Source organism: Molothrus ater, chromosome 18 (genome assembly GCF_012460135.2).
Source record: "Molothrus ater isolate BHLD 08-10-18 breed brown headed cowbird chromosome 18, BPBGC_Mater_1.1, whole genome shotgun sequence".
Taxonomy (NCBI): domain Eukaryota; kingdom Metazoa; phylum Chordata; class Aves; order Passeriformes; family Icteridae; genus Molothrus; species Molothrus ater.
Window position 1 is genome coordinate 7996226 of NC_050495.2, and position 22212 is coordinate 8018437.

A 22212-nucleotide genomic window follows, 5' to 3' on the forward strand; every position below is an offset into this window, starting at 1 on the left:
TTGTAATAAATAAATTAATTTCCTACATTTATCTGATTTGATTTAATTCACCCAGCAGTTTGCAGCTGACAGATAAAGTGAAAATATTTAGAAGTGCACTCCACTGTCACAGAGACTTGTACCATTTACATATTAATTGGCCTGGCTCTATTTGTTCAAAAGACAGCAGAAACTTTCCATTTCCAGAGACCTAAAGCCCAGCAAGGTAGTTCAGAAAAGTGACAGAATTTCTGTATGTTTTGTAAACCCCAAAATGAGCTGCTAAGGGACAATGTAATTTATTGCCAACACTACCTTGTAAGCATTCAAAACCAAAAGGCAGCTTTGCTTTGCCTTAGGAAGCACATTTTTTGTCCATGCCAGCTTGGCACGGGGATTTTATTCAGATAAGGTGACAACATATTAAAAAGTTCTTAAAAACCCAAACAAACTTCTTCTTTGAATAAAAATAGATAGTTTAATTATGTTGCGGTTGGCTACATTTAAATCACATTTAATATTAAATTAATCTGTATTAAAATATGTACAAAGAATGATGTAATGATAGATAACCTCTACGTATTTGTTACAATACATGAAAACATTGAAGTCACAGTGAATTCAGACAAACACTTCAAGTAGAAGAGCATTCCACATGTACACATATACACAGCAGGGTAAGGCCAAGGAGCCATTTCACATGGCCAAAGTAAAATGAAATCTGCTATGGAACAGGGTAAGCTACTCTGTCAATATCTATAGTGCTACACTCTACACAGAGTTATCATAGTACTTCAGCCTCCTTTCAGGAAAACTATTCCCAGAGTCAAGCTACAAGTGACAATACAGTATCACAATGCATGACTAAAAAGGCTTTATTGATGCTGGCATTCCCTGGATTTTTCATTTGGTATTTGGCAGTTACTCAGTATTTGGATTTTAAAAACCCTGAAATCTAAAAACTCCTCTCACAAAACAAGTCTTTCAATTAAACTACAAGACTTCAATCTGATAATACTAAAAAACATTTTCAGCATTCTAGAACTTCAAGGAGAGTTTCAAATAGTTTGATAAAAAAAATAAAAAGCATTCAAGACAATTTTAAAAGTACACTTGAACAGTAATATAAATATGGAATTTCAAAACCTATTTTTTGTTATCAGTCAACAACTGAACATCACAAGAGTACATCTACTAATAAAAGCAGGCTTGATAAATAGAAATCCAATGTACAAACACCAGATGACAGCCTTTGCCATTATCAGGGTAGGATGCTTAGAAAAAGATGTGTTCAATATCTCTGTGCTGAGATCAAAATCCCTTTGGGCTCCCAAAAGGCATAAAAACACCAGTCCAGGCCTGTACCAGTACCTAAGACACACCAAAACTGCAGCACCATGAACTTTGGAACATCCAAAACCATTTCAGAGGGTCTCATCCTCAGCCTCCAGCACACGGAGCCAAAAGGCACCACTGCATAACAAGAGCAGAAGACAAAACAATCAGTAGGCAGAGGGTAAAGAAAGGAACAAATGGATGTAGAAATCCTGTGAGCCATGCATGCCTCTGCTGTCTAACAAGCTGCTTTGGACCAGTGTGCAGCTACTTGACAACTACAAACAAATTCTTACATCCCCATCTCTGTTCCAGGTAAAAACTACACACCAACCTAGGCTACAACCCTAACACTGGGAAAGAGAAATGCAAATTCTGCATTAACATCAAAGCCAGTGGCACTGCTGTGGCCAAAATTCCATCCTGAGCTCAAAGAAGCCATCAGAATTAAATGTCAGTAACAGAGGATCAGCTACAATTAACCAATATTTCTCTCACAACACAAATCCTTTTTCCACCATGAGTTAAAAAGCCACAAAAAGTTAGAAACAATGACAGAGAAGCTCAGGGATGATGAAACTTAAATAAATCTCTTCAGGATGAAAAAATTTTGCTTTCACATTGTCTGCCTCCTCCTCCAAAGGAAAACAGTTGTCTTTGTAAGAAACTCTCAGCTTCAATTTATATTTTCACTAAAAGTAGCCATATTTTAAAAAAATATTCTACAGATAGTGGCACATTACTAGATTTATAATAATTTGCAAAGTAATCCTTACAGTGTCTTACCTTTAAGACAAGAGAGAAATGAGTGCATCCAGAAACTTACTCCGATCTTCTGTTTTCAATTCAATTACTAAAATATGAAATATTTTATTACAGGATGCAAATAACTGACAGATATACCAGATATCACCAGAAGATATACCAGGTATCTTCTCTTGAAGAACAATAAGCCTGAGTATACCCATTTATATTCTTACCCATCTTTAAGAAGGAGAAGCAAATTTGAACAAAATGCAAAGGACATTGTTTATCTTGTGCTTAAATATTAGCAAACTAATTTGCAGGTCCTTGTCGCCATGATATTTTCTGAAAAGTCCCTTTGCCAGGACTTTTCTTCTGAGAAGCTGAGAAGCCTCAGAAGACAAGAAAAACAATAATTATCTGCTGCTGTGGAATGCAACAGGTGGATCTTTGATTGGCCCATGTTGATTGTTTTTAATTAATGGCCAATCACAGTCAGCTGGCTCGGACTCTCCGACGGGTCACAAGCTTCTGTTATCATTCCTTTCTATTCCTTGCCAGCCTTCTGATGAAATCCTTTCTTCTATTCTTTTAGTATAGTTTTAGTATATAATTTTCCTTTAATATAATATATATCACAAAATAATAAATCAGCCCTCTGAAACATGGAGTCAAGGTTCTCATCTCTTCCCTCGTCCTGGGACCTCTGCAAACACCACAGGTGCTCACTCCACAACAGAGCAGGCACTTAAATCTAAGAATATTTCTGAGTATGTTCAACATGCATAGATAGATACTGTTTAAAAAGCCTGTCTCTTTTTTAAGCATGTGCAAGATAGGCTGATTTCACTGCTAAAGTGTCCCATCAACACCACGCTGCTAAATTTAAAGCCTTCACAGACAACATCAAGGACTGTGAAGTGCACATGTGCAAACCATCAGGGCATGCAGAACACACACTGTCTGAGAAAGCCAGGCTGGGTGCCCTGCGCTGTGTGCACGGGCTGGGTGCCCTGTGGTGTGTGCACGGGCTGGGTGCCCTGTGGTGTGTGCCTGGGCTGGGTGCCCTGCGCTTTGTGCACGGGCTGGGTGCCCTGTGGTGTGTGCCTAGACTGGGTGCTCTGTGCTTTGTGCACGGGCTGGGTGCCCTGTGGTGTGTGCCTGGGCTGGGTGCCCTGCGCTTTGTGCACGGGCTGGGTGCCCTGCGCTTTGTGCACGGGCTGGGTGCCCTGCGCTTTGTGCACGGGCTGGGTGCCCTGCGGTGTGTGCCTAGGCTGGGTGCTCTGTGCTTTGTGCACGGGCTGGGTGCCCTGTGGTGTGTGCCTAGGCTGGGTGCTCTGTGCTTTGTGCACGGGCTGGGTGCCCTGCGGTGTGTGCGCGGGCTGGGTGCCCTGCGGTTTCTGCACGGGCTGGGTGCCCTGCGCTTTGTGCAGCGGGAGGCAGGCTCTGAGAGTGGCCGAGCCTCCCGCGGGCCGTGCCGGCACCGCCCCCTGCGGGCCCCGCTACTCACTGGACATCTGGAAGTGGTTGTGCAGCGTCCGGGAGCTGGTGCTCTCCGCAGCCTTCTCGAAGGCTCTTCCAAAAAAGCTGAGGCAGGAGCAGAAATACGGATGAGTGTCACGGGAAAGGATGTTTACTGAGGTAGAAGCAAGGAACTTTTTCCTGGCTGAGAGGTGGAAATGGATTCCAGATGTTTTTACAGGTGCTGTGTATTCAACACGCACCTCACTCACTTGCAAAAATTTTTACATTGGAGGCTTTTAGAAATGAAGTCATGGGCCATATAGTGAACTATTTCCCTCTTTTAAGAGGGAAGGAAAAGAAAAACCTTGCAAGGATTGCAAGATCCTTCTTGAAGATCTGTATCCTCTCTCAAAGTACCCCATGCACACAGTATACAGAAGGTGTGTTTCTAAGAAGGAGACCATTCAAGTCAACATAATCAGTGTTAAATAGTACAGGAAAGATATTTTTGCTTCAGAGACAGGTTTAGAACTTGTAAACACTTTGCTTACTTCTTTTTGTCTGAGCTTTCTGTCTCTGGAGGAATCCCCACCATGATCACAGTTCCCTGTTCAACATCCATGGGTGCAGCCATGACCAGGGGCAGCAGCTTGCAGCGCTTGTTTTTTGTCTGGAAGTCAGAAAGCCTCTTTGTTACACGGGGTCAGAAAGCAATTTAATATCAGCTCTCCATGAATAGCATTACAAATAGCCACCTAAGGATACAGATATTCTGCAGTTCAAAGAAGGTGGTTTCTTTACAGGATATCTTAATTCACTGTTCCTTACAGTAAAAGTCACTTTAAGGACTAATAGAAATTTCAGTGATGTACTCCCTCAAAACTTACAAAATTACACAAATGTTCAGATTGTTATTATCTTGGTAATGAAAACTCAATGCTATGAAGTCTCCAGATAAGTATCTTGCCTAGAGCAGCATTCACAAATATGCTAAAATCATACAATCAGCAGAAAATTATTAATAGTTTCCTCTAATGTTTTTAATAATCAACTGCAAGTATCTGACAGAACAGTAAGTACTACATCAGCCAGAAGTTTGTGAGTCAAATGCTTTTGATTTACTTACAGAGCAAACGAAGGATTTCAGTAAGTATTTACTAAGCAGACATAGAGACACTGGTTTGGAAAACAGTTTCACATCTGGTGTGCCCTGGGGGAAAAAAAAATATTTCAATGACAGCCCAAGGTGATTCTTACTCTTACTTAGTTTTATTATCTACTAACAAGTCTAGAAGCTGTGTGTGGCTCAAAGAACACTACCAAGAACCATTTCAATACAGGAGGTTGAGCTCACCCAGCTTGGCAGCAAAGCCCTCTCCCCTTTATGAGGGGTGATTCTGCCTTTGGGAGTTCAGAGCAATGTCAATATTGACCCATCAGAGGACTGCACAGTACAGAGATATTGGTTCTTTCTTACAGAGTAATTCTTGCTGTGCCAAGCACTTAGGGCAACTGTTATTCAAGGATAATACAGTCAAAAAGGAGAGTCAAATGAGAGCCCAAATACACAATTCTGACCTCCATGAGGGAGCAATAAAGAAATGGCCCCTGGGAAATGACAAGGTTGGTGCAAATACAGCTGGCCACTGTCTGCTGAATGGCACGTAGCTGCTTTTTGGCCAGGTCCAGTCCTTGGTGTAGCTTGTCCAGGTTACCTCTGCAACAAAAAGAATAAAAATAGACACTTCCTTAGTACAATAAAGTTTTCCACGTAAAAATTATATCAAAATACTATTCACACAGGGATATTTTGATTTTTTAATTCAATACCTTATGAAGCAACAATTCATATTTTAGATCCATAATCCCAATACATTTCCCTAAATAAAACTGCAAAATACTGAAGAGGCATATTTTCAGTACCTGGAGAGACTGTCCAAAGCCTTAATGAAATTTGTTGTTTCAGGCCCCTCTTTCTCTATGTTCTCCATGAGAGAAGTTGTTGCATAAACTATGTCACTTGCTGAGAACTTGTTCTTAAAGCCAAAGTGAATGCTGAAAGTCTGAACTCGCAAATCTTTCATTCTGCAAAATGAAACAGACCCAGAAAATTCATTAACATTATCAACAGTGACCAGCTGTCTCCCCAGTTTGTTAATCCTAAGTACATGAAGAAAAACCTTATACTAACATTTGCAACAAATCCAGTGTTACTTTGTCAATCTAAGAATCATATTTTTAAAACAATATATTAGATCATCGTCATACAAAAATATTTGAACTTAATTGAAAAGTATCTTCAGATAAAACATTTATATTTAAAACAATTTACCCAAATTTGTTTGCAGATTCTTCAATCATCTCCCGAAGATTTTCTTTCAAAGACATGTCCATGGAATTAAACTTCTGTTTCACTTGCTTCAAGGGCAAACTAAGAACAGAAGGAAAAAAATTAATTGACAGGTATGCCAGAAGAAACAAGTATTTTGCCTTTTTCTCATAGGACTTTAAAAATTATTAGATAATTTAACAAGGTTAAGTCTGACTAAATTTGCATGCATTTGATTTTTCAGTCATTGAAAAGTGAATACAAGGAAGCAGAGGTTACTTTACTGAGCTGCCATTCCATAAAAGCATACAGCAAATGTTCCTTGTAAACCAATACACAAGTTGTGTAACTCAGAGACACTGCCACCTATTCAGAGCCCCACAATCATATTTAAAAGCTGACAGCTTGAGTACTTGCAAGCTATATTCTGAATATTTTCCTGTAAGCCATTGAAAAAAATGATGCAAATTTTTTTAACTCACCCCATGTCAGCCAAAAACTCCTGGAGCCTCTTCTGCCCTTGCACAGACCAAAGCTTGAGGCTGGCAGAGGTGTAGCAGGTGTTACAGAGACTTTCATAGAGAGACCAGTGCTGGTACAGTGCCAGGCGCAGGCTGAGCAGGAGTTAGGGCAAATAATTGCAAACACAAATATCCTCTGACCCTACAAACTCCACAAGCAGGAAAGGATTCAGCTGCCCCTACATATTGCATAAAATGCAGTGAGGAGCTCAGGTGAGGTAACCCAAGAGTAGCAATGGTGATTTGTAACCAGCTCTGAAAGGTTAAGCTGAACTGAAGCCCCATGAGCAGCTGAAACAGGGATCCATCCACTATAAAACATTTCCCTTTATTTATTTCAATTCTCAGCAGAGATGGTGCTGGCATTTTTTTTTTCCCTAGATAAAAACTCCAGAGGGATTCACCCCAGAGCTTCTTGAAGGATACTCATACTCAAATGCAATTCTCATGCAGTCAATGGACAGGGAGTTCTCCTCGTCCTCGTTGCGGTGGTTGTGGCGGGAGACGTGGCGCTGCAGGACCCCAATGTCAGTCACGTACTTCATCCTGAACACAAACAATCTGTCACTTCACCTTCTGCCTGCGAATTTTTGTTCTTGATTACAAGAAAATAAAAATGCTTCCTAAAGGCTGCAGCATGAAAACTGTAGATACATTTTTAAACCCTCCCAACTCGTTAAATAATGTTTTTTTCAATATTCATCTTTTTACCCAGGCAATTGAAATTGAAAAACAAAACAAAAAAAAACACCCACCACAAAAAACCCAAACCAAAACAAAATAATACTACAAAACCAAACAATAGACTGACCAAAGAAATCAGAAATATCTTGTAGCATATTACAAGGTAAGTGCAATGTACTATTACACTTATCTATTTTAAAATGTCCATGTATTAGTAAAAATACAACACCAGAATTAAAATATTAGAATTCTGATCATATCTAGTAGAAAATAAAAAAAGAGGAAAAAATATCTGAAACTTGTTATCTAAAACTGTAAAGGAATCTTGAGGATACAGAACACAAAAGTTTCTTCCTTTAATAAAGCTGTATCAAGTTTATGCTCAGGTAAACTACCATTGAACACAATTTCCTCCTAGATCAGAAGTGATTGATTTATAATTTGGTGAAAAACAAAGTTAGCTTAAAAATTCTAAACAATAGAAAATAATTTTTTAAATAAACACATTCCTATCTTTGGAAGGCAACAGATCACATTCAGGCATTAATATATTTAATATCACTGTTAATGACTTCTATCTGTTATAATAAAACCCTTACGTTTCCTGATCTCTACTAATTGCTGCAAGCTATTCCCAAAAAAAAACATTTAAATGATAGACAAATAAATAAAAAAGAATAAGGATAAAAAAGATAAAAAAAAACGTTCTTACTGAGTGATTTTATCTTGGACCCATTGATCTGTTAGGCCAACAATAGCCCACCTAAATTTTTTTGGGAAAAAAAGAAATAGAAAAAAAAGGTTAAACCAACAAATATTCCAATAGAGTATATTATATTTAACCCTCTAAGTATGTAACAGAACAAATCAGAAACATTATTTACCAGCAGTACAGAGAAGTTAATGACAAAGTTATCTACTGCTATTCCCTCTTTTGCAGACATACACATACAGTACCAATCTCCCTTTTTCCATGCAAAATCTGTTGTTGCTTTTAATTAATTTAAACAGATGCATCCTCTGGTTGAAGACAAGTATCCACTCCCAAAAGAAACTGGAATCTCAAAATGAAATCAAATGATCTTGGGAAATCTTGCCTGCCTTTGTGGCAGGTTTAAGCTTCCAACCTGTACAGAAAATGATGATGGAAACCTACCACAACATGTCATTCAAGTCCTTAGACATGATCCATGCCAGATCAAACATCACCATTGCAGACTGCAAGAGGGAGAAGCAAAAGGACAAATGAACACAAGACACAGTTCACTAAACAAACAGAACAGATCAATCTGCCAAGTCCTAGCACGTTCCTAAAGCCTAGAAACCACCCTGCAGTCTGACAATCTGCCAGCTTCTTCCCAAGATACTAATAAGAAAGAAAAATATTCTAGTGAGCTCTGTAAAACTGCATTATACATAAAGCAAACAATTAAATGTAAATAATCAGAGAGGTCAAATGACAGAAAGAACAGTTTGATGCCTTAAGTGCTGTGTTTGGGATATTCTGACACTCTGAAGGACAACAACCTCCCTACATGCTCAAGCCTCTTTGTGACAGTATTTTGTAAATAGATAGATACCCTTGCAAAGATTGAAAAAAAGCCATAAAACATTCAACTAAGTTAAACTACTTATATATATAAACTGCATCATATATATAACAATAAGATACAGAAATGCAAGGTGCAATAACATTATTATATTGAATAGTATTATTAGATAATTATATAATTGTAATAGATAATTATAACATTGAATATTGCCCAATTACATTTACATTGTCACCTTAAAGTTTTATGGCAAACAGAGTTTATACTTACTGAGGTTCCATGGTATTCGTATTGTTCATAATCAAAAAGAATTTCTCGTCTAAAATGGGGAAAAAACCCAGATTTGAATAAGTGGGGAACTGGTCATTACAGCAAATTTAAAAAAATAAGCCAGAAATGGTGATTAATATTTAAATTTCATTTAAGCAATTAAGAATATTAAACTTAGGCTAGAAATTGTTTATCTGCAAGGCAATTAGACTTTAATAACAATGTGGAAACCACACTGAAATGTACTCATAAAGCAAAAAGGAAAAATAACTACATTATCATTCCTCAAATCCCATTTTATCTGATTTGTTCCTGCTCATTCCTATTGACTACAGTGGGATTGTAAAAGTAGAAAACAGAAGGACAAATTTCACCCCAAGACAGACAAGATAAGAACATTACAGCTGTTAGAACTGAGCCAATGCATCTACTGGTACTCAAATTTTAAATTATTATTTACAATTTCCTCCATTTAAACAATTTATCTTTATATATGAAATATCTCTCTCAACTTTCTAAACAAAATTATAACCAAAGCATCTTGCAAATCACAGTTTGTAATCTTGTGTTTGTATTCTTAACACAATTTTAATTAAAGAATAAAAGAAAAAGAAGCAACATAAGAAAAACCCATTTACACACCTGCGTGCTTCCCATTCTCTCCTTTGTCTCCTTTTCATTGTCCTCTCTATTACCTCCTGTAAATTAATTTCCAGGATGTTAAAAAGCAAGAAAAAATATTCTAATAGATGAGCATCTAAATACATCAATTATTAAACTTTAATTTTAAAAATGTAATTAAAATTTTCATTAAAAATATTTCTTCTTCTTAAAAAAAGAAATGCCACTAATAATATGTAATGAGAAAAGTGTTATCAAAAATATTGCCAAGGTGCACACATAAGATCTTTGTGAAATATTTAACAGATCTGAGAAAAGCTTTTGTGTATTTGTAATCTTCTTTTGAATTGGATAGCTTCTTTGGCTAAGGTAGTGCCTTTTCAAATTACTAGGAAAAAAAAGTCCAATGCTAATGGGAAGATAACAAAGATAACATGAAATATTTATTAAATCTAAGGATGTCTTCATATTTAGTTGTCCCTTAATGTTGCCGGTCTCATGCCTTTGTTTGCTTTTGTAATATAAATAGAAAATATGCTACAAGTAACATGGCAAATTAAATTTCATGTGTACACTTATTAGACTTTTGTTAGTTTACTGTTATAAGCACAGATAAAATGCATTGCTAAACTATTTGTGAGCTTATATCTTCTCAAACAGTTTTTCTGTAAAAGGAGTTAATATCTAAACAAGTTCTACTGCTAGACTGCCAAGCCCACAGCACATATCAGGAGATGGATCTCTCCAGTTCATTGATTATACAAAGAATTATGCATAAGTAAATTCAAACAGGTTTTTTTTTATTTGGAGAAAATATTTCTGTGTAGTTCAGGTAAATAAATATTTTATTTATGTGAAACTACCTGTTGTTATAGATTATTTTTAAATCTTGCACTTGGATTGGTGATCTAATGGAACACAACTTTTAAACTCAAATATAATTATGACATAAAATATATGTAATAGCAGTGTTCTTTTTCTTCCTTTCAGAGCACAGCAGTGAACAAACCTCCTCAAAACGTCTGCGCTTCTCCAGGGGCTCTGAGCCACCACTTTCATTCTCTGAGTCCTCTTCCTCTTCCTCCTCCTCATCTCTGAAGATGTCATCGTAAGCAGGAACATCGAGATCATCCTCTTGCTTGACCAACAGCTTAATCTAGCAAGGAGAAAACTGTATTTTAGACTAAGTATCTTATTTAGTGAGCAAAATGCACTCCTACTTAGAAAAGAAACTAAAAATTCATTTAGGCTGTATGAACTGCTAGCATAACAAAACATTGGTTTTTAATACAAATACCATACTGATTTAATGAAAATAAGAGTAAAAATTCATATTCCCTTGTTAGAGCATTATTGAAAACATTATCATTTTAATGCTTGTTAAAATAAAATAATTTGTGCTTAATACTTTAAATTCTAGGTGCTGCTAGATGTTGAGACATAATACATGTCAGATTCTGAAGGGATGTTTATCCTCTGATTTATGGCAGTTTGATTTACAGCAAAAAGATTAACGGGTGCTTACTACTGACCACTACCACATTGCTGACATTAGAGATTTCACTACTGGAAAAAGGATTTTTTCTGGTCATGTACATTACTCCTGCAAATATTTATTTATTAATGCTGCTTTCTTACCTACAAGCTAATGTTCTAACCAGTTTTGCAAACACAGAAAAGCATTACACTGCTCACCACCACACTCTGGGAAGGTTTTTATGAAAGAAAAGCTTTTACCTGTGTGTCATTGTAAACATTCACTACATTGATCGGTCTGTGACTGTCACATACAAAAAAATAAGTGTCTTCTTCAGGCTGCAAGATTTCCAAGAGGTCTACATTGGCACCACAATTAATAAGTACAAAGTATTTGAACTGCAATCAAAAGCAGATAAAAAACCAAGAAACTCATTACTTAAATTGCCAGGAAACATGGAAAACTGAAAATATATTTACAAAACCTACAGAGCACTCATCATTGCCAAAACTTGGGTTTACTTTCTGATATTTGATGTCTCTGAGGTAGATTTTTTTTTTTTAAGGCAAAGCACATAATTCAGGGATGTTGGACATTTAATACCAGCACCTTGATATCTCATAATTTGTGCAAACTTCATTTGACTCCATCAACATTATTGCACATTTGTTGGAGGTGATGTTAAAAACTTGAGACGTTTATTACTGGTGTGTTAAAATATAACCACAGCTTTAAGAAACCACTAAAAATAATGAGATTAGGTGTTGATATTTTAAATTGGGGAAGGGAAGCAGTTTATCTTTACAAGAGATGAGCTGCAGCTCAAAAATTTCCCAGTATTTTTCACCTGATCTTTATGCTCCAGAAAGGCAGTTTCAAGCTCTTGCCACCCAGCCACTGGCACGAGTGTGTATTGCACATGGTCACACTGAAACAAAGCCTGCAAGGAAGGAACAGCTGTGAGCAGAGGGGAGGGGAAACGGCCTCTCTGCAATGCTACACCAGGCTATGACTCTGCTCCACACAAACCCTTAAAACAAAGACATCCCATCCCTAATGACAAATCTACATGAGCTCTGAGACTGTGAATCACCAGTTTTCAGTGCTATAACTCATGGAAGCAAAGGCCACAAAAGCAGATTAAAGCTTCCCCCTCTCCCCAGTTCACACCCATGTACAGCATCCCAGGGCATGCATATTTTCTCATGTGGTCAGCCTGCAGTGACAATGAACCAAGACTTACTTGGAGTATTTTACAAGCACATAATGCATCGACATCTGAAGCAACAAGAAGAAGAACACGCTGTAAAAGCAACAAAATAATGGCATTAATATAGGTGCCAAATAAAGCATGCTGGTACATGAAATGCATAGAACACTGAGTCACCAAAAATTCAGATAGGCATCATCATAAGCATAAAACAAGATTGCTTTTGGATGGACACCACAACCAAAACCAACCAAATCAGTTTGGATATCTGTCAATATTAAAAACAAGCAACTCCACATATCCAAAATGTGTCAGCTCCTTTAGGGATATGTAATTACACAAACTCCTCTGAACCTCACATCCTTTTGAAGTTTCACACCTAGTCAAGCCCTACAATTATTTTCATTGTGTTTAGAATGGCTTTTGTTTTCAGCACAGATCTCCAAGTTTAACTAAAAAAAAAAAAATCTGTAGCAAAAGCAAGAGCAAGGAAACTCAAGAAATAAATTCTTTCACCTAAATCAAAGTTGGCTGGTATTTTTTTGGAGGGGGGAGGTACAGGTTGGTTGGTTAAGCTTTTGTTTGTTTTGTGAGAGTGTTGTTTTAGTAGGGGAAGGGTGTTTTGAGATCTTGCTTACAGCTGGAGATATTAAGATAAATGCTTTCGTTTGCACAGTCCATAATGTAATTTCATTGGCAGAAATGCCAAGAGACTGCCCAACAAAAGCTTCACCACCTTACCACAGTGAAAGGAGTTAAGCAAACCCTGGGTTAAAAATACAAGTAGGAAACAGATGTGCTACAAGATTGCAGGAAAACCATTAAAGATGACAGAAAATAGCATTTAGCGTCTGGGCAAATAACACCAAAAGGGTTAGAAAGATATTAAAATAAACAATTCAGAGATGTCATTGTTAAACATAAGATCCAGAACGCACAAAAACACTTTTGCGGAAGGAGGCGATCCATAAGTAAAAACCCTGGCAAGACGTCACGGCACTGACGCTGCTTTGTCCCGGTTCCCAAGGGTAGGGAAGGGGAAAACATCCGGGAAAGGGATTTTTAGCACCTGGGAACGGGATTTTTGCCACCCTGGTGACCGCCGGACCCCCCCCCCCCCCACCCCCGCTGAGCACGGCCGCCCGGCCGGTGCTCCCCACCGCCAACCTCCGCCCCGCAGCCCCTGGAGCGGGGCCAGCACCGCCCCAGAGCACCGCAGCCCATCAGCCGGTTCGCCTCGGCCACCACGGGGAGACCGGGGACGCCCCACATCGACCCTGCGCCGTGAGGCGGCGGGAACCGCAGCAGCCCAGAGCGGGGAGAGCCCATAGGGAGGCCGCTCGGGGTGCCGGCCCGGGCCGGTCACGGCGCGCTGCCCGCACCTGGGTGACGATCACATCGTAGAACTCCCGGCGGCAGTCGGAGACGAACATGGCGAGAATGGGCGCGCGCGGCGGGAACGGGCGGCAGCCGCAGGCCGCGCCCGCTCAAACTGGGCGCCAAAGCAGCGCCCAGAGCCTCTCATTGGTCCGCGCCTCACGGAGCGCTGGCCAATAGGAACGCGCCCATCCCGCCTCTTCAGGGCGATCTGCCCAATCCTTTCCGGGGGTTCGCCAATGGGATGCGGAGAAGGCGGTGACGATGCGCGCTGCTGGCCAATCCTGAGAGGACCTCGGCCGGAAGCACCCTACCGGGTGTTTTCGCCGAGTTTGCCATCTTTGCTAAGGGCGACTTGCTTGCTTTGCCATTAAAAGGAGCCCGGAGAAGGGGCGGCAGGGCCCCGTCAGCACCCGATGACCGAAAAGAAGCCGAGCGGGCAGGAGGGGCTCCCGGCGATGGCCGTCTCGGAGGGCGCGAGGGCCGGGCTTCCGCCCTCATCCGCAATGGCCGGGCGGGTGGGCGGTGCCGCGCGGCACGCTGGGAGGGGCGGGGCCATGGGTGGGGCCCGGCCCAGCCCGTGAGGCGAACGAGCGGTGCTGGCCCGGCCCGGCCCGGCCGCCCGGAGGGAGCGCCCGCTGCCGCCGCAGCCATGGTGAGACCGGGGGACCGCTGGGGAGGGGCTGCGTCACGGCGGCGACGCTTCAGGAGCCCTCAGTGGTTGTGGTGACGCTCGGTGTGCTGTAGATACTGATGAGTGCGTTCTTCTCTGTTGTTGTTTTTTTTTCCTCTCTAGTTCTCTTTCAATATGTTTGACCACCCCATCCCCCGGGTGTTCCAGAACCGTTTTTCGACCCAGTACCGCTGCTTCTCGGTATCCATGCTTGCCGGACCTAATGACAGGTCAGATGTGGAGAAAGGCGGGAAGAGTATGTGCATGTTTTATTTTGACTAATAAACTCTTGGAAGAGTGTTTGTAAATAGTGTCGAGTATTGCAGCTTTTGGCCAAGACAGCGGGAGTATTGAAAACACGGTGACAGAGTGCTGAGCAGCCTGAGTCGGGCTCTGAGGAAAGAGGAGGGGTCATGTTCCCTTGTATTGCTCGGTAATTATATGTGTTTACCAAGTGAGTCGGGGTCTATGAGTATTAGGATGAGAGAGTCTTCATCTATGAAGTTTCTTGTTATAATCTTGTATCTAGTGTGAGCCATGGAAGGTTATGATTAAGGAGTTCCTCCTCCCCACCGTGTTACACTACATTTAATTTGTATAAAGAAAGAAATAGATTGGCCAACTTAGTTTTCAGGCTGTCAGGCTAATGCTATGTCGTTTTGAGTTGGTATGGACTGAAGAGCACCTGTGAGCCCTAACAAATAAAATTAGCTTTGGGAAAATTTCTTTTTAGTAAAAGCATTGTAAAACCTTGTCTTCTCTTTTATTTTTCCCTGATTATAATAATCTCCACATAGCAAGGATATTTGTCATGACTGATTCTACTGAACTGTCTAAAAGTGAATTTTCATAATTTAGGATCTGCCCTTTTTTTGAAAGAGGTTTTAGAGAAAGAAAGAATAAAATTGTGTGTTATGTACTCTTGTACAGATGTACTTTTCCTAATTTTACATTCTTATTCATTTCTGCAGTAATTATGCCACCATCAGCTTTGGATCAACTCAGTAAGTGAATACTTTATTCTGGAATAACAACTAGAAATAGGAACAAATGTGTATTTTAGTTATCTATTTAAGTCTTAAATAGACACTGTGATAATAACTACTTTAAAAAATGTATTTTGAAGGTATTTTTTCTGTCAGAATTCGTGGAGCTTGTCTGCCTTCAAGTACAGACATCTGAAGTGTTGGGGTCCCTGAGCATTTAAAGTTCTGAGTGCAGTGCCACACTGGAACTGTGTACCTGCTTTCTCTGTAGTTTTGAGCAGTTGGGATAATGGGGTGAGGGGAATCCTCTCCTATGGTCTGGCCCATTCTCTTGGTGATGTTTGATCTCTGAAAGCTTCAGCAATGTGCTTGGGGCTTTTAACAAAGAAAACTTTTTTCTCCTTTCTCACTAGGCCGCCTTAATATTACTTACCCCATGCTGTTCAAGCTGACCAACAAGAACTCAGACAGAATGACTCACTGTGGAGTGCTGGAGTTTGTGGCTGATGAGGGCATCTGTTACCTTCCACACTGGGTGAGCTGCCTCATGCCGGAGTGTCAGAACCTGAAAAGTAGGATTAGCAAGTTGCTAAGTTTAATAATAAGGAGGTGGAATGTTTCCTGACAGTGCCTGTCTCTGCTGGTCATGTTCTACAATGGTCCCTTCAGTTCTGGCTTAGGCTGCCTTCTGCAGAAGTTTAACTTAGCAAGGCAGACTGCTTTTAATGCGCACCGGACTGTTCTTCCTGAAATTGAATATACACAAGAGCTGATATATACAGGAGAGAGATTTGAAAACATCAGACACATTGATAGGGCTTTGTGTGTTTGTTTCCATTCTTGCAGATGATGCAGAATTTGCTGCTGGAAGAAGGAGGCTTGGTGCAAGTGGAGAGTGTGAATCTGCAAGTTGCTACTTACTCAAAATTCCAGCCACAAAGTCCAGATTTTCTTGACATCACCAATCCCAAAGCTGTGTATCCTTCCTATTCAATTATGGAATAAGGGGAAAAAATTTCTTCCAAACAGAGCGAGCTTTTCATGTGTGGCTCATACACTTCCTGTAGTACATGGCCACTGCTGCTCCTCCTGCAAACAAGAGGGATGGGGAGCTCATGTACAGAGATGTGGTCAACTGTTGGTACAAAGTGTGGTCTGAAGAAGGAGGAGTGTTGGCTTAAAATCCAATGAGTTTTGAGTGTCCCTTTGAAGAACTTAGACATCCTAACATTTCCTAAAGTCCTTTCTGCAGTACTGATGACTTTTAAACCATGTTTGAGAAACTAAGGATTAGAGAGCTACAATATGGTGACTTTAAGGCTTTGATGTTGTACTGAAAACAAATATTTCATCTTAACGTACTCCAAAGACTGGAAAATGCATTGAGGAACTTTGCCTGTCTAACTACTGGGGACGTGATTGCCATCAACTACAATGAAAAGGTACAGTGTAGGGTTGAGGGCTGTAGACTAAGTTCAGTTGTTGGATGTTGGTACTAAAACAATCAACCCAGAGCTATACAGTGTTTTGGACAAGTAATCCCATGGCAGATTTCACAGTTGGCTTTCTATTGGGGGGAAAAAGGAGTCAGCTAAGTCTTTTTCTGAGCTGTTAAGTTTCTTTGGACTCACAAGAAAATAAATGCTTGTGCTGTTGAAGATTTTACAAGTCAAAGGAAAGAATTTATCCTAAATTCAGAATTTGTTTTCAAAAATGCAGATTAAAGTACATTAAGAGTGCAGCAAGGTACAGTAATGGGTTCTCTGGCTTCTAAATTAAAAACTTTTGCTTCTAAATTCTCTAGAGACCCTGCAGTATTGAGTCCTCAACCTAAAGAATACTTCCTTCAGGTCTGGAGGGAAAGGTTTAGGTGTGCTTTCCTTACACATAATGCAATCTTCAAATATCTGTGACTGTTTCAGATCTACGAGCTTCGGGTAATGGAGACCAAACCAGATAAGGCTGTGTCCATCATAGAGTGTGATATGAACGTAAGTTAAAGCTGATTGGGAAAGTCAGCCCTAACTGTGCCCTCCCAAGAGGAGAGGCACCTGAGCAGTGATAGCTCTGCACACCCAGCCCAGCTGATGCTGCAAGAAAGGTGCAATCCCTGGGGTAGGGAAGGTGACTCACTTGGGAGTGCTCATGTGCCTTTGTAACCCCATCTGTGATCCTGATTAGCGCTTCATGTACATCAGATGACTGCAGAGCCCAGAATTTAATGTTTAGCTTTGGCATGTTTTATCTGAGTTTTATTTAATAGCCTTGTCTTGACTCATATTTCAGTGATAATGTGGAGGAGCTGTTTTACTGCTCTGTTTCCATTACATGCTAAGGTTAATTCCTAGGAGGAGGCTTGTCTTTTTTTAGTTCTGAGTTTAAATGTTTAACAACCAAACCTTAGTTATTTTTAGATCAAATGTAGTGATAATAGTTCATGGAGTTTTGAGGAATAGAAGTGTAAAGGTTATGATTTAAAGAAAAATATTAATCATGGGTTTTTTCATGCTTCTTGTGTAAATAGGTGGATTTTGATGCTCCTTTGGGATACAAAGAACCAGAAAGAAGTGCACAACACGAAGAGACCACAGTATGTTAAACTTTTGTTCTTCCAAAATCCATTCCCTAGAAGTCACTATTGATTGAGGGGGGAGCAGTGAGTGCCAACATAATTTTTTTTTTTAGTTCTTAGGGGTAAATTTTACTTACCAAAAGCTTTTGCATGTGTTACTTAGGAGACTGATATTTACCAACTGTTGTTTTGGGAAAGTGATTGTTCTGAAGTTTTGTTTGGTCAGAAATACTTGGAACTGTTTTCATGTCATGTGCATGTCAGAACAGAAACAAAATGAACTTGTTTTTTCCCTCTCAGGATGTGGAGACAGACCACAGTGGATATGTGAGCGATATAGGATTTCGTGTAAGTGCCCTGGTTCTGCTGGTTTCTGAATGCTGTAAAATGTGAGGGAAAGTTGTGCTGAACAACTGCAAAATATTAGTACCTATTCTTGGAGATGCTTGTTATTTAACAGGCAAGTGCCTGTGACTGTTTTGTGTGATCACAGCCAGGAGCAGCATGACTTGCTCTCTGCAAAGGGCAGATGGGAGACTGAAACAGACCCCTACACCCACAATTCATCAGCTTATATGCACCAAAAAGAAGCATGCTGAATTTAAAAACTAAATAAAAACTGCTCTAAGATTTTACAGGTATAATGTTTTGTGCAGTGTGCTTTCAAATGCCACGAGTTCAGTTAAAACTGGTTATGTATCCACAGGCATTCTCTGGATCTGGAAACAGATTGGATGGCAAGAAGAAAGGTGTGGAGCCCAGTCCCTCACCAATTAAACCAGGAGACATCCGAAGGTATGTCTGTATCATTCACTTGTAAACCAGTGCAGGATGAGTGTTTGAGCAGAGTCTGTTTTTTTCCCTGCTCCTGCAATGTAAACAAACTAATTTTGTCATGAGCTTGCCTTAGAAAATAGTCTTTCTTATCCACAGGCTAATGGAAACATGCTTGTGGCCAAGCTTCCACAAATACTCAAAGTATTTGAGTATTTACTTCTGCAATCTTTAGAAAATAATTCAGTGGTTTAACTCTAGAATTATTTAGAAATGAAAATGTGCAGTCAGTGTTAGTATTACACTGACAGACATAGAAGAGGTCTCTCTGTGTCCAATTCAGAATAGGTCTCTCTGTGTCCAATTCAAAAGTATATAAACATAATATTTTTATGCTTCTTTTCCAGAGGAATTCCCAACTATGACTTCAAGATTGGTAGAATCACATTCATTAGGAATTCACGTCCCCTGGTCAAGAAAGTGGAAGAGGTAAATAAAGTTGAATCCTCCCCAGTTTTGCACAGAATTAGAACTAAGATCCAAATTTGTGGTCCCTCTCTCTTTCCCCTTGTTTTTTTTTTGCAGCATGCTTCCATTAAAAAGTGGCAGTAGTTTAGAATGGTTTGAGTCGCATGAAGCAGCCTCTGATGTCCTTGTTACTGATGGAAAGAGATTGGCCTGGTGTCAGTTTATTCAGCCAGTTGGCTGAAGGTCACCAAAATGCTGCTATTTTATTTTCAGGAAGAAAGTGATTTTTATCTAGATTAAGGATGTGAAATGTCTACAGTCAGTGGCTGCTCTGATGGAGTATTCTTGCTAACAGTTGTTCAGCTTTCATCACACACAAGCAGTGAGCCAAGAGGTAAAACCTTTTTTCCCCTCTCTTTCTTTTTCCCAGGATGAGTCTGGAAGCCGCTTTATTGCCTTTTCAGGAGAGGGGCAGTCCCTGCGCAAGAAAGGAAGAAAGCCCTAAGTTGTGGTACCTTCAGCTAGTTAGGGGGAAAATAAAATAACAGTTGCAGCATCTTGGATCTTGATGATTGCAGTTGAGAGATCGTTTTGCAACACAGGAGCACTTCATAGGTGTTTTGGTTTCATGTTTAGAGCTGTCAGTTCTGGGAATTTGGAAGAAGCTTTTTGTATGTGTTGTAAAGAGGGGAACGCAGATCTGTGGTAAACCTGAGAAGCAAAACTAACAAGCCCTACCTTCCTAAGGGTCTGGTTCTTAGACTACATCTTCCCTTCATCTCCTGAGTGATGATGATCTCATGTTGCTCTGTGCTTGGTATTTTCCTCCCTTTATATGTGTTTTGCCACCGTTTCAGATCAGCTTTTTGGTGTGGTGCAAATGAAGGGTGACTTTGGTGTTCAGGATTTTAGTGCAGGGAGTCTCTTTGAGCTTAGCTTCAGGTGTTGGGTTATTAATCATTCTAAGCAAACCCCCTGTAACTGCTTTTTATATTTATAATTAATAACATGCCTTTTAATAGTTCAGATACTATAACGTAGCGTAGCAATCTCTTGGCACCTGTAGGGACAGGAGGGACCCATCTGCACTGCCCGGTGCCACTTTGGAATGGTGCGAGCATATCCTGTGCGGCCTCTCGTCTGCCGGCGAGCGTACCGGGGTGCAACCCTGCGCTCTCCTGCGAGCCCGAGTAAAGTTCCTCGTTCCCAGCCGCGTGCCCGTGTGGTGATTTCGGACCGACTGAGGGCCGGGGGATTTTCGGACCGACCGAGAGCCGGGGGCTGCGGGGCGACCCCAGCGCCTCCCCGGGCAGCGCCCGGCGCTTGCGGCCGGCGCTGGTCCCGGGCGGCAGCCGCGCCGCCATTGGCGGCCGGGCCCGGGGCCGTTCTGTGCCGCCCCTCGCCATTGGCTGTCGGGCCGGGGCCGTTCTGTGCCGCCCCTCGCCATTGGCTGTCGGGCCGGGGCCGTTCTGTGCCGCCCCTCGCCATTGGCTGTCGGGCCGGGGCCGTTCTGTGCCGCCCCTCGCCATTGGCTGTCGGGCCGGGGCCGTTCTGTGCCGCTCCTCGCCATTGGCCGTGGCTGCGGGTGCCGCCGTAAGCGCGTTGGCCATTGGCGGCGGTGGGAGCATGGCGGGCACGGGCGGCTCCTGGAGGGTGAGCGGGAGCGGGGCCGGGGGGCGCTGGGGCTGGGATTGGGATCGGGTGGGCGGCGGGACTCGGTTCAGCCCGGCCATGTCCGTCCGCAGCCGCCGCGCTCGTGCGAGGATTACTGGGGGGAGTGGAAGCATTGCCGCGGGCTGCGCCACGCCTTCCACCACTACTACGCGCACGGGGAGCTGCCGGAGTGCGGCCGCTGGCGGGAGGACTACGAGGCCTGCCGAGCCTGGGAGAGGGACCGCGCCCCCGCCGCGCAGGTACCGGCCCCGCTCCCGGTCCTCGTCCCGGCCTCCCGGGGCTCTCTAGGGCGGGGCTGCTGGCACTGAAGCCCCGCAGCCGCGGCGGCTGGGGAGGGTTTGGAAATGCCGGAGGTGGGTCGGGTTGTCTTAAAATCCGGTGAAGGACCCTGGGAGAATTTTCAGTTTTCAGCTGTAAAAGCTCTGGGTTTTTGTTACTCTGACATTTGCTTTCTAAAAGAGAAATCCGCCACGTTAAAGGGAGAAGGCATTGCTGGGGTGTCTGGAAATGCCCCTGGCTCCAGCCCCCGGGACACGGGACACCACCAGCCCTGCAGCGCAGGCCTCCAGCCGAGCTCCTCCCTGTCGCCAGCCAGGACAGCTTCTGGCGAGAGTTTCCTTTGTAACTTAGGAGCCAGAGGCAAAATATAAATATTATTTAGTTAAAAATTTGTATTCTGGCTTACTTAGAAAACATTTAGTACTTCTGCTTAAGCATGATAATTTTATCTCAGATGTTCACAGCAGGAAATCAGCTCTGTATGACTGGAACATCCAACACTATTATTGAAATATTTTTTTTCCTGTATTTCAGGAAGCTTTGTGCAAGAGTGAAAGAGCTCGAGTTATGGAAAAACAGAAATATGCTCCAGTGTGGAAGCTCAGGAAGAGCCCACCATCTGACTGGTATCTACCACTTGACCACGACAAATCAAATGAATAAGACTGTTTTCTGTGTTTGGTCAGTAACATAATACACAATTCAGAATTATGCTTTTTTTTTTCCTTCTGCATCATCTTGAAGTTATTCAACTGTACCTCTGCCCTACAATACGTTAGCACTCACTCAAAAATTCTGAAATTTTATTTAAACACTGAATATTTTTAAAAGGAGATTTAAAGTGCTTAATTTGGTTGTGGTCTTTTACTGTTGATTTACATTGCAGGATTTCATTTCAGCAGGCACCTTTCAATTAATGCATACATGCTCTAGTTCTGAGGGCCTCTTGCCCTACCAGCTGGCATTGAGCACTTCTGGAACAAGGTACCCACCCCAGGCCTGCCAAATAGGGAAAAAAAACAAGCTGGGACTCTTCCTTGCTGGCTCAGGAAGATCCCAAACACTAGCATTTAAAGACATTTCCCAGAATCAGGATTGTGGTGGTTGAAGAGCTTCTCACCTGTGGGCTGCACACCCTGAAAGTGCCCCTGTGTGGAAGTGCTCTCCAGTGGTGGTGTGTGTTGTGGCACTATAAAAACTATAAAAAATAAAGGTTTAAACGAAT

At 41.6% G+C, this 22212-nt stretch overlaps 3 protein-coding genes across 5 annotated transcripts; 2 read left to right on the plus strand and 1 right to left on the minus strand.

Moving 5' to 3' along the window:
- Positions 1 to 442: 442 nt before the first annotated feature.
- CDC45 (cell division cycle 45) lies at positions 443 to 13698 on the minus strand. Its single transcript, XM_036393258.1, has 19 exons — positions 13567 to 13698; positions 12218 to 12277; positions 11822 to 11914; positions 11235 to 11372; positions 10507 to 10653; positions 9519 to 9574; positions 8877 to 8925; positions 8213 to 8274; positions 7769 to 7819; positions 6799 to 6918; positions 6334 to 6465; positions 5855 to 5953; positions 5446 to 5607; positions 5101 to 5239; positions 4649 to 4732; positions 4074 to 4192; positions 3569 to 3645; positions 2101 to 2167; positions 443 to 1452 (listed from the first exon to the last, which is right to left on the minus strand). Exons 1-18 carry the CDS (start codon positions 13615 to 13617, stop codon positions 2103 to 2105), a joined length of 1704 nt encoding a protein of 567 aa, XP_036249151.1. The 5' UTR covers positions 13618 to 13698; the 3' UTR covers positions 443 to 1452; positions 2101 to 2102.
- Positions 13699 to 14091: 393 nt separating this feature from the next.
- Positions 14092 to 20243, plus strand: UFD1 (ubiquitin recognition factor in ER associated degradation 1). Of its 3 annotated transcripts, XM_036393259.2 has the most exons (12): positions 14092 to 14216; positions 14358 to 14490; positions 15206 to 15238; positions 15634 to 15755; positions 16067 to 16197; positions 16590 to 16662; positions 17143 to 17211; positions 17745 to 17810; positions 18093 to 18140; positions 18499 to 18587; positions 18974 to 19055; positions 19465 to 20243. In XM_036393259.2, exons 1-12 carry the CDS (start codon positions 14214 to 14216, stop codon positions 19537 to 19539), a joined length of 924 nt encoding a protein of 307 aa, XP_036249152.1. In that variant the 5' UTR covers positions 14092 to 14213; the 3' UTR covers positions 19540 to 20243. The 3 variants fall into 3 exon arrangements, with proteins under 3 accessions (XP_036249152.1, XP_036249153.1, XP_036249154.1); XM_036393260.1 differs by lacking the exon at positions 14092 to 14216 and having other exon boundaries at positions 14363 to 14464; XM_036393261.1 differs by lacking the exons at positions 14092 to 14216; positions 14358 to 14490 and adding an exon at positions 14561 to 14667.
- A 379-nt stretch (positions 20244 to 20622) lies between these two features.
- On the plus strand, positions 20623 to 22211 carry C18H22orf39 (chromosome 18 C22orf39 homolog). Its single transcript, XM_036393263.2, has 3 exons — positions 20623 to 20687; positions 20780 to 20947; positions 21522 to 22211. Exons 1-3 carry the CDS (start codon positions 20661 to 20663, stop codon positions 21648 to 21650), a joined length of 324 nt encoding a protein of 107 aa, XP_036249156.1. The 5' UTR covers positions 20623 to 20660; the 3' UTR covers positions 21651 to 22211.
- Position 22212: the final 1 nt, after the last annotated feature.

Excerpts from the sequence above, each read along its gene's own strand:
- CDC45 (XM_036393258.1), bottom strand. The coding sequence starts at position 13,617 with ATGTTCGTCTCCGACTGCCGCCGGGAGTTCTACGATGTGATCGTCACC. Across the intron at positions 10,654-11,234 it reads ATGTTTACAATGACACACAG|ATTAAGCTGTTGGTCAAGCA; the intron begins GTAAAAGCTTTT and ends TCTCCTTGCTAG. Across the intron at positions 4,193-4,648 it reads TGAAATCCTTCGTTTGCTCT|ACAAAAAACAAGCGCTGCAA; the intron begins GTAAGTAAATCA and ends TCTGACTTCCAG.
- UFD1 (XM_036393259.2), top strand. Across the intron at positions 14,491-15,205 it reads TGTGGAGAAAGGCGGGAAGA|TAATTATGCCACCATCAGCT; the intron begins GTATGTGCATGT and ends TCATTTCTGCAG. Across the intron at positions 15,239-15,633 it reads ATCAGCTTTGGATCAACTCA|GCCGCCTTAATATTACTTAC; the intron begins GTAAGTGAATAC and ends CTTTCTCACTAG.
- C18H22orf39 (XM_036393263.2), top strand. The coding sequence starts at position 20,661 with ATGGCGGGCACGGGCGGCTCCTGGAGG. Across the intron at positions 20,688-20,779 it reads GCACGGGCGGCTCCTGGAGG|CCGCCGCGCTCGTGCGAGGA; the intron begins GTGAGCGGGAGC and ends GTCCGTCCGCAG. Across the intron at positions 20,948-21,521 it reads ACCGCGCCCCCGCCGCGCAG|GAAGCTTTGTGCAAGAGTGA; the intron begins GTACCGGCCCCG and ends CCTGTATTTCAG.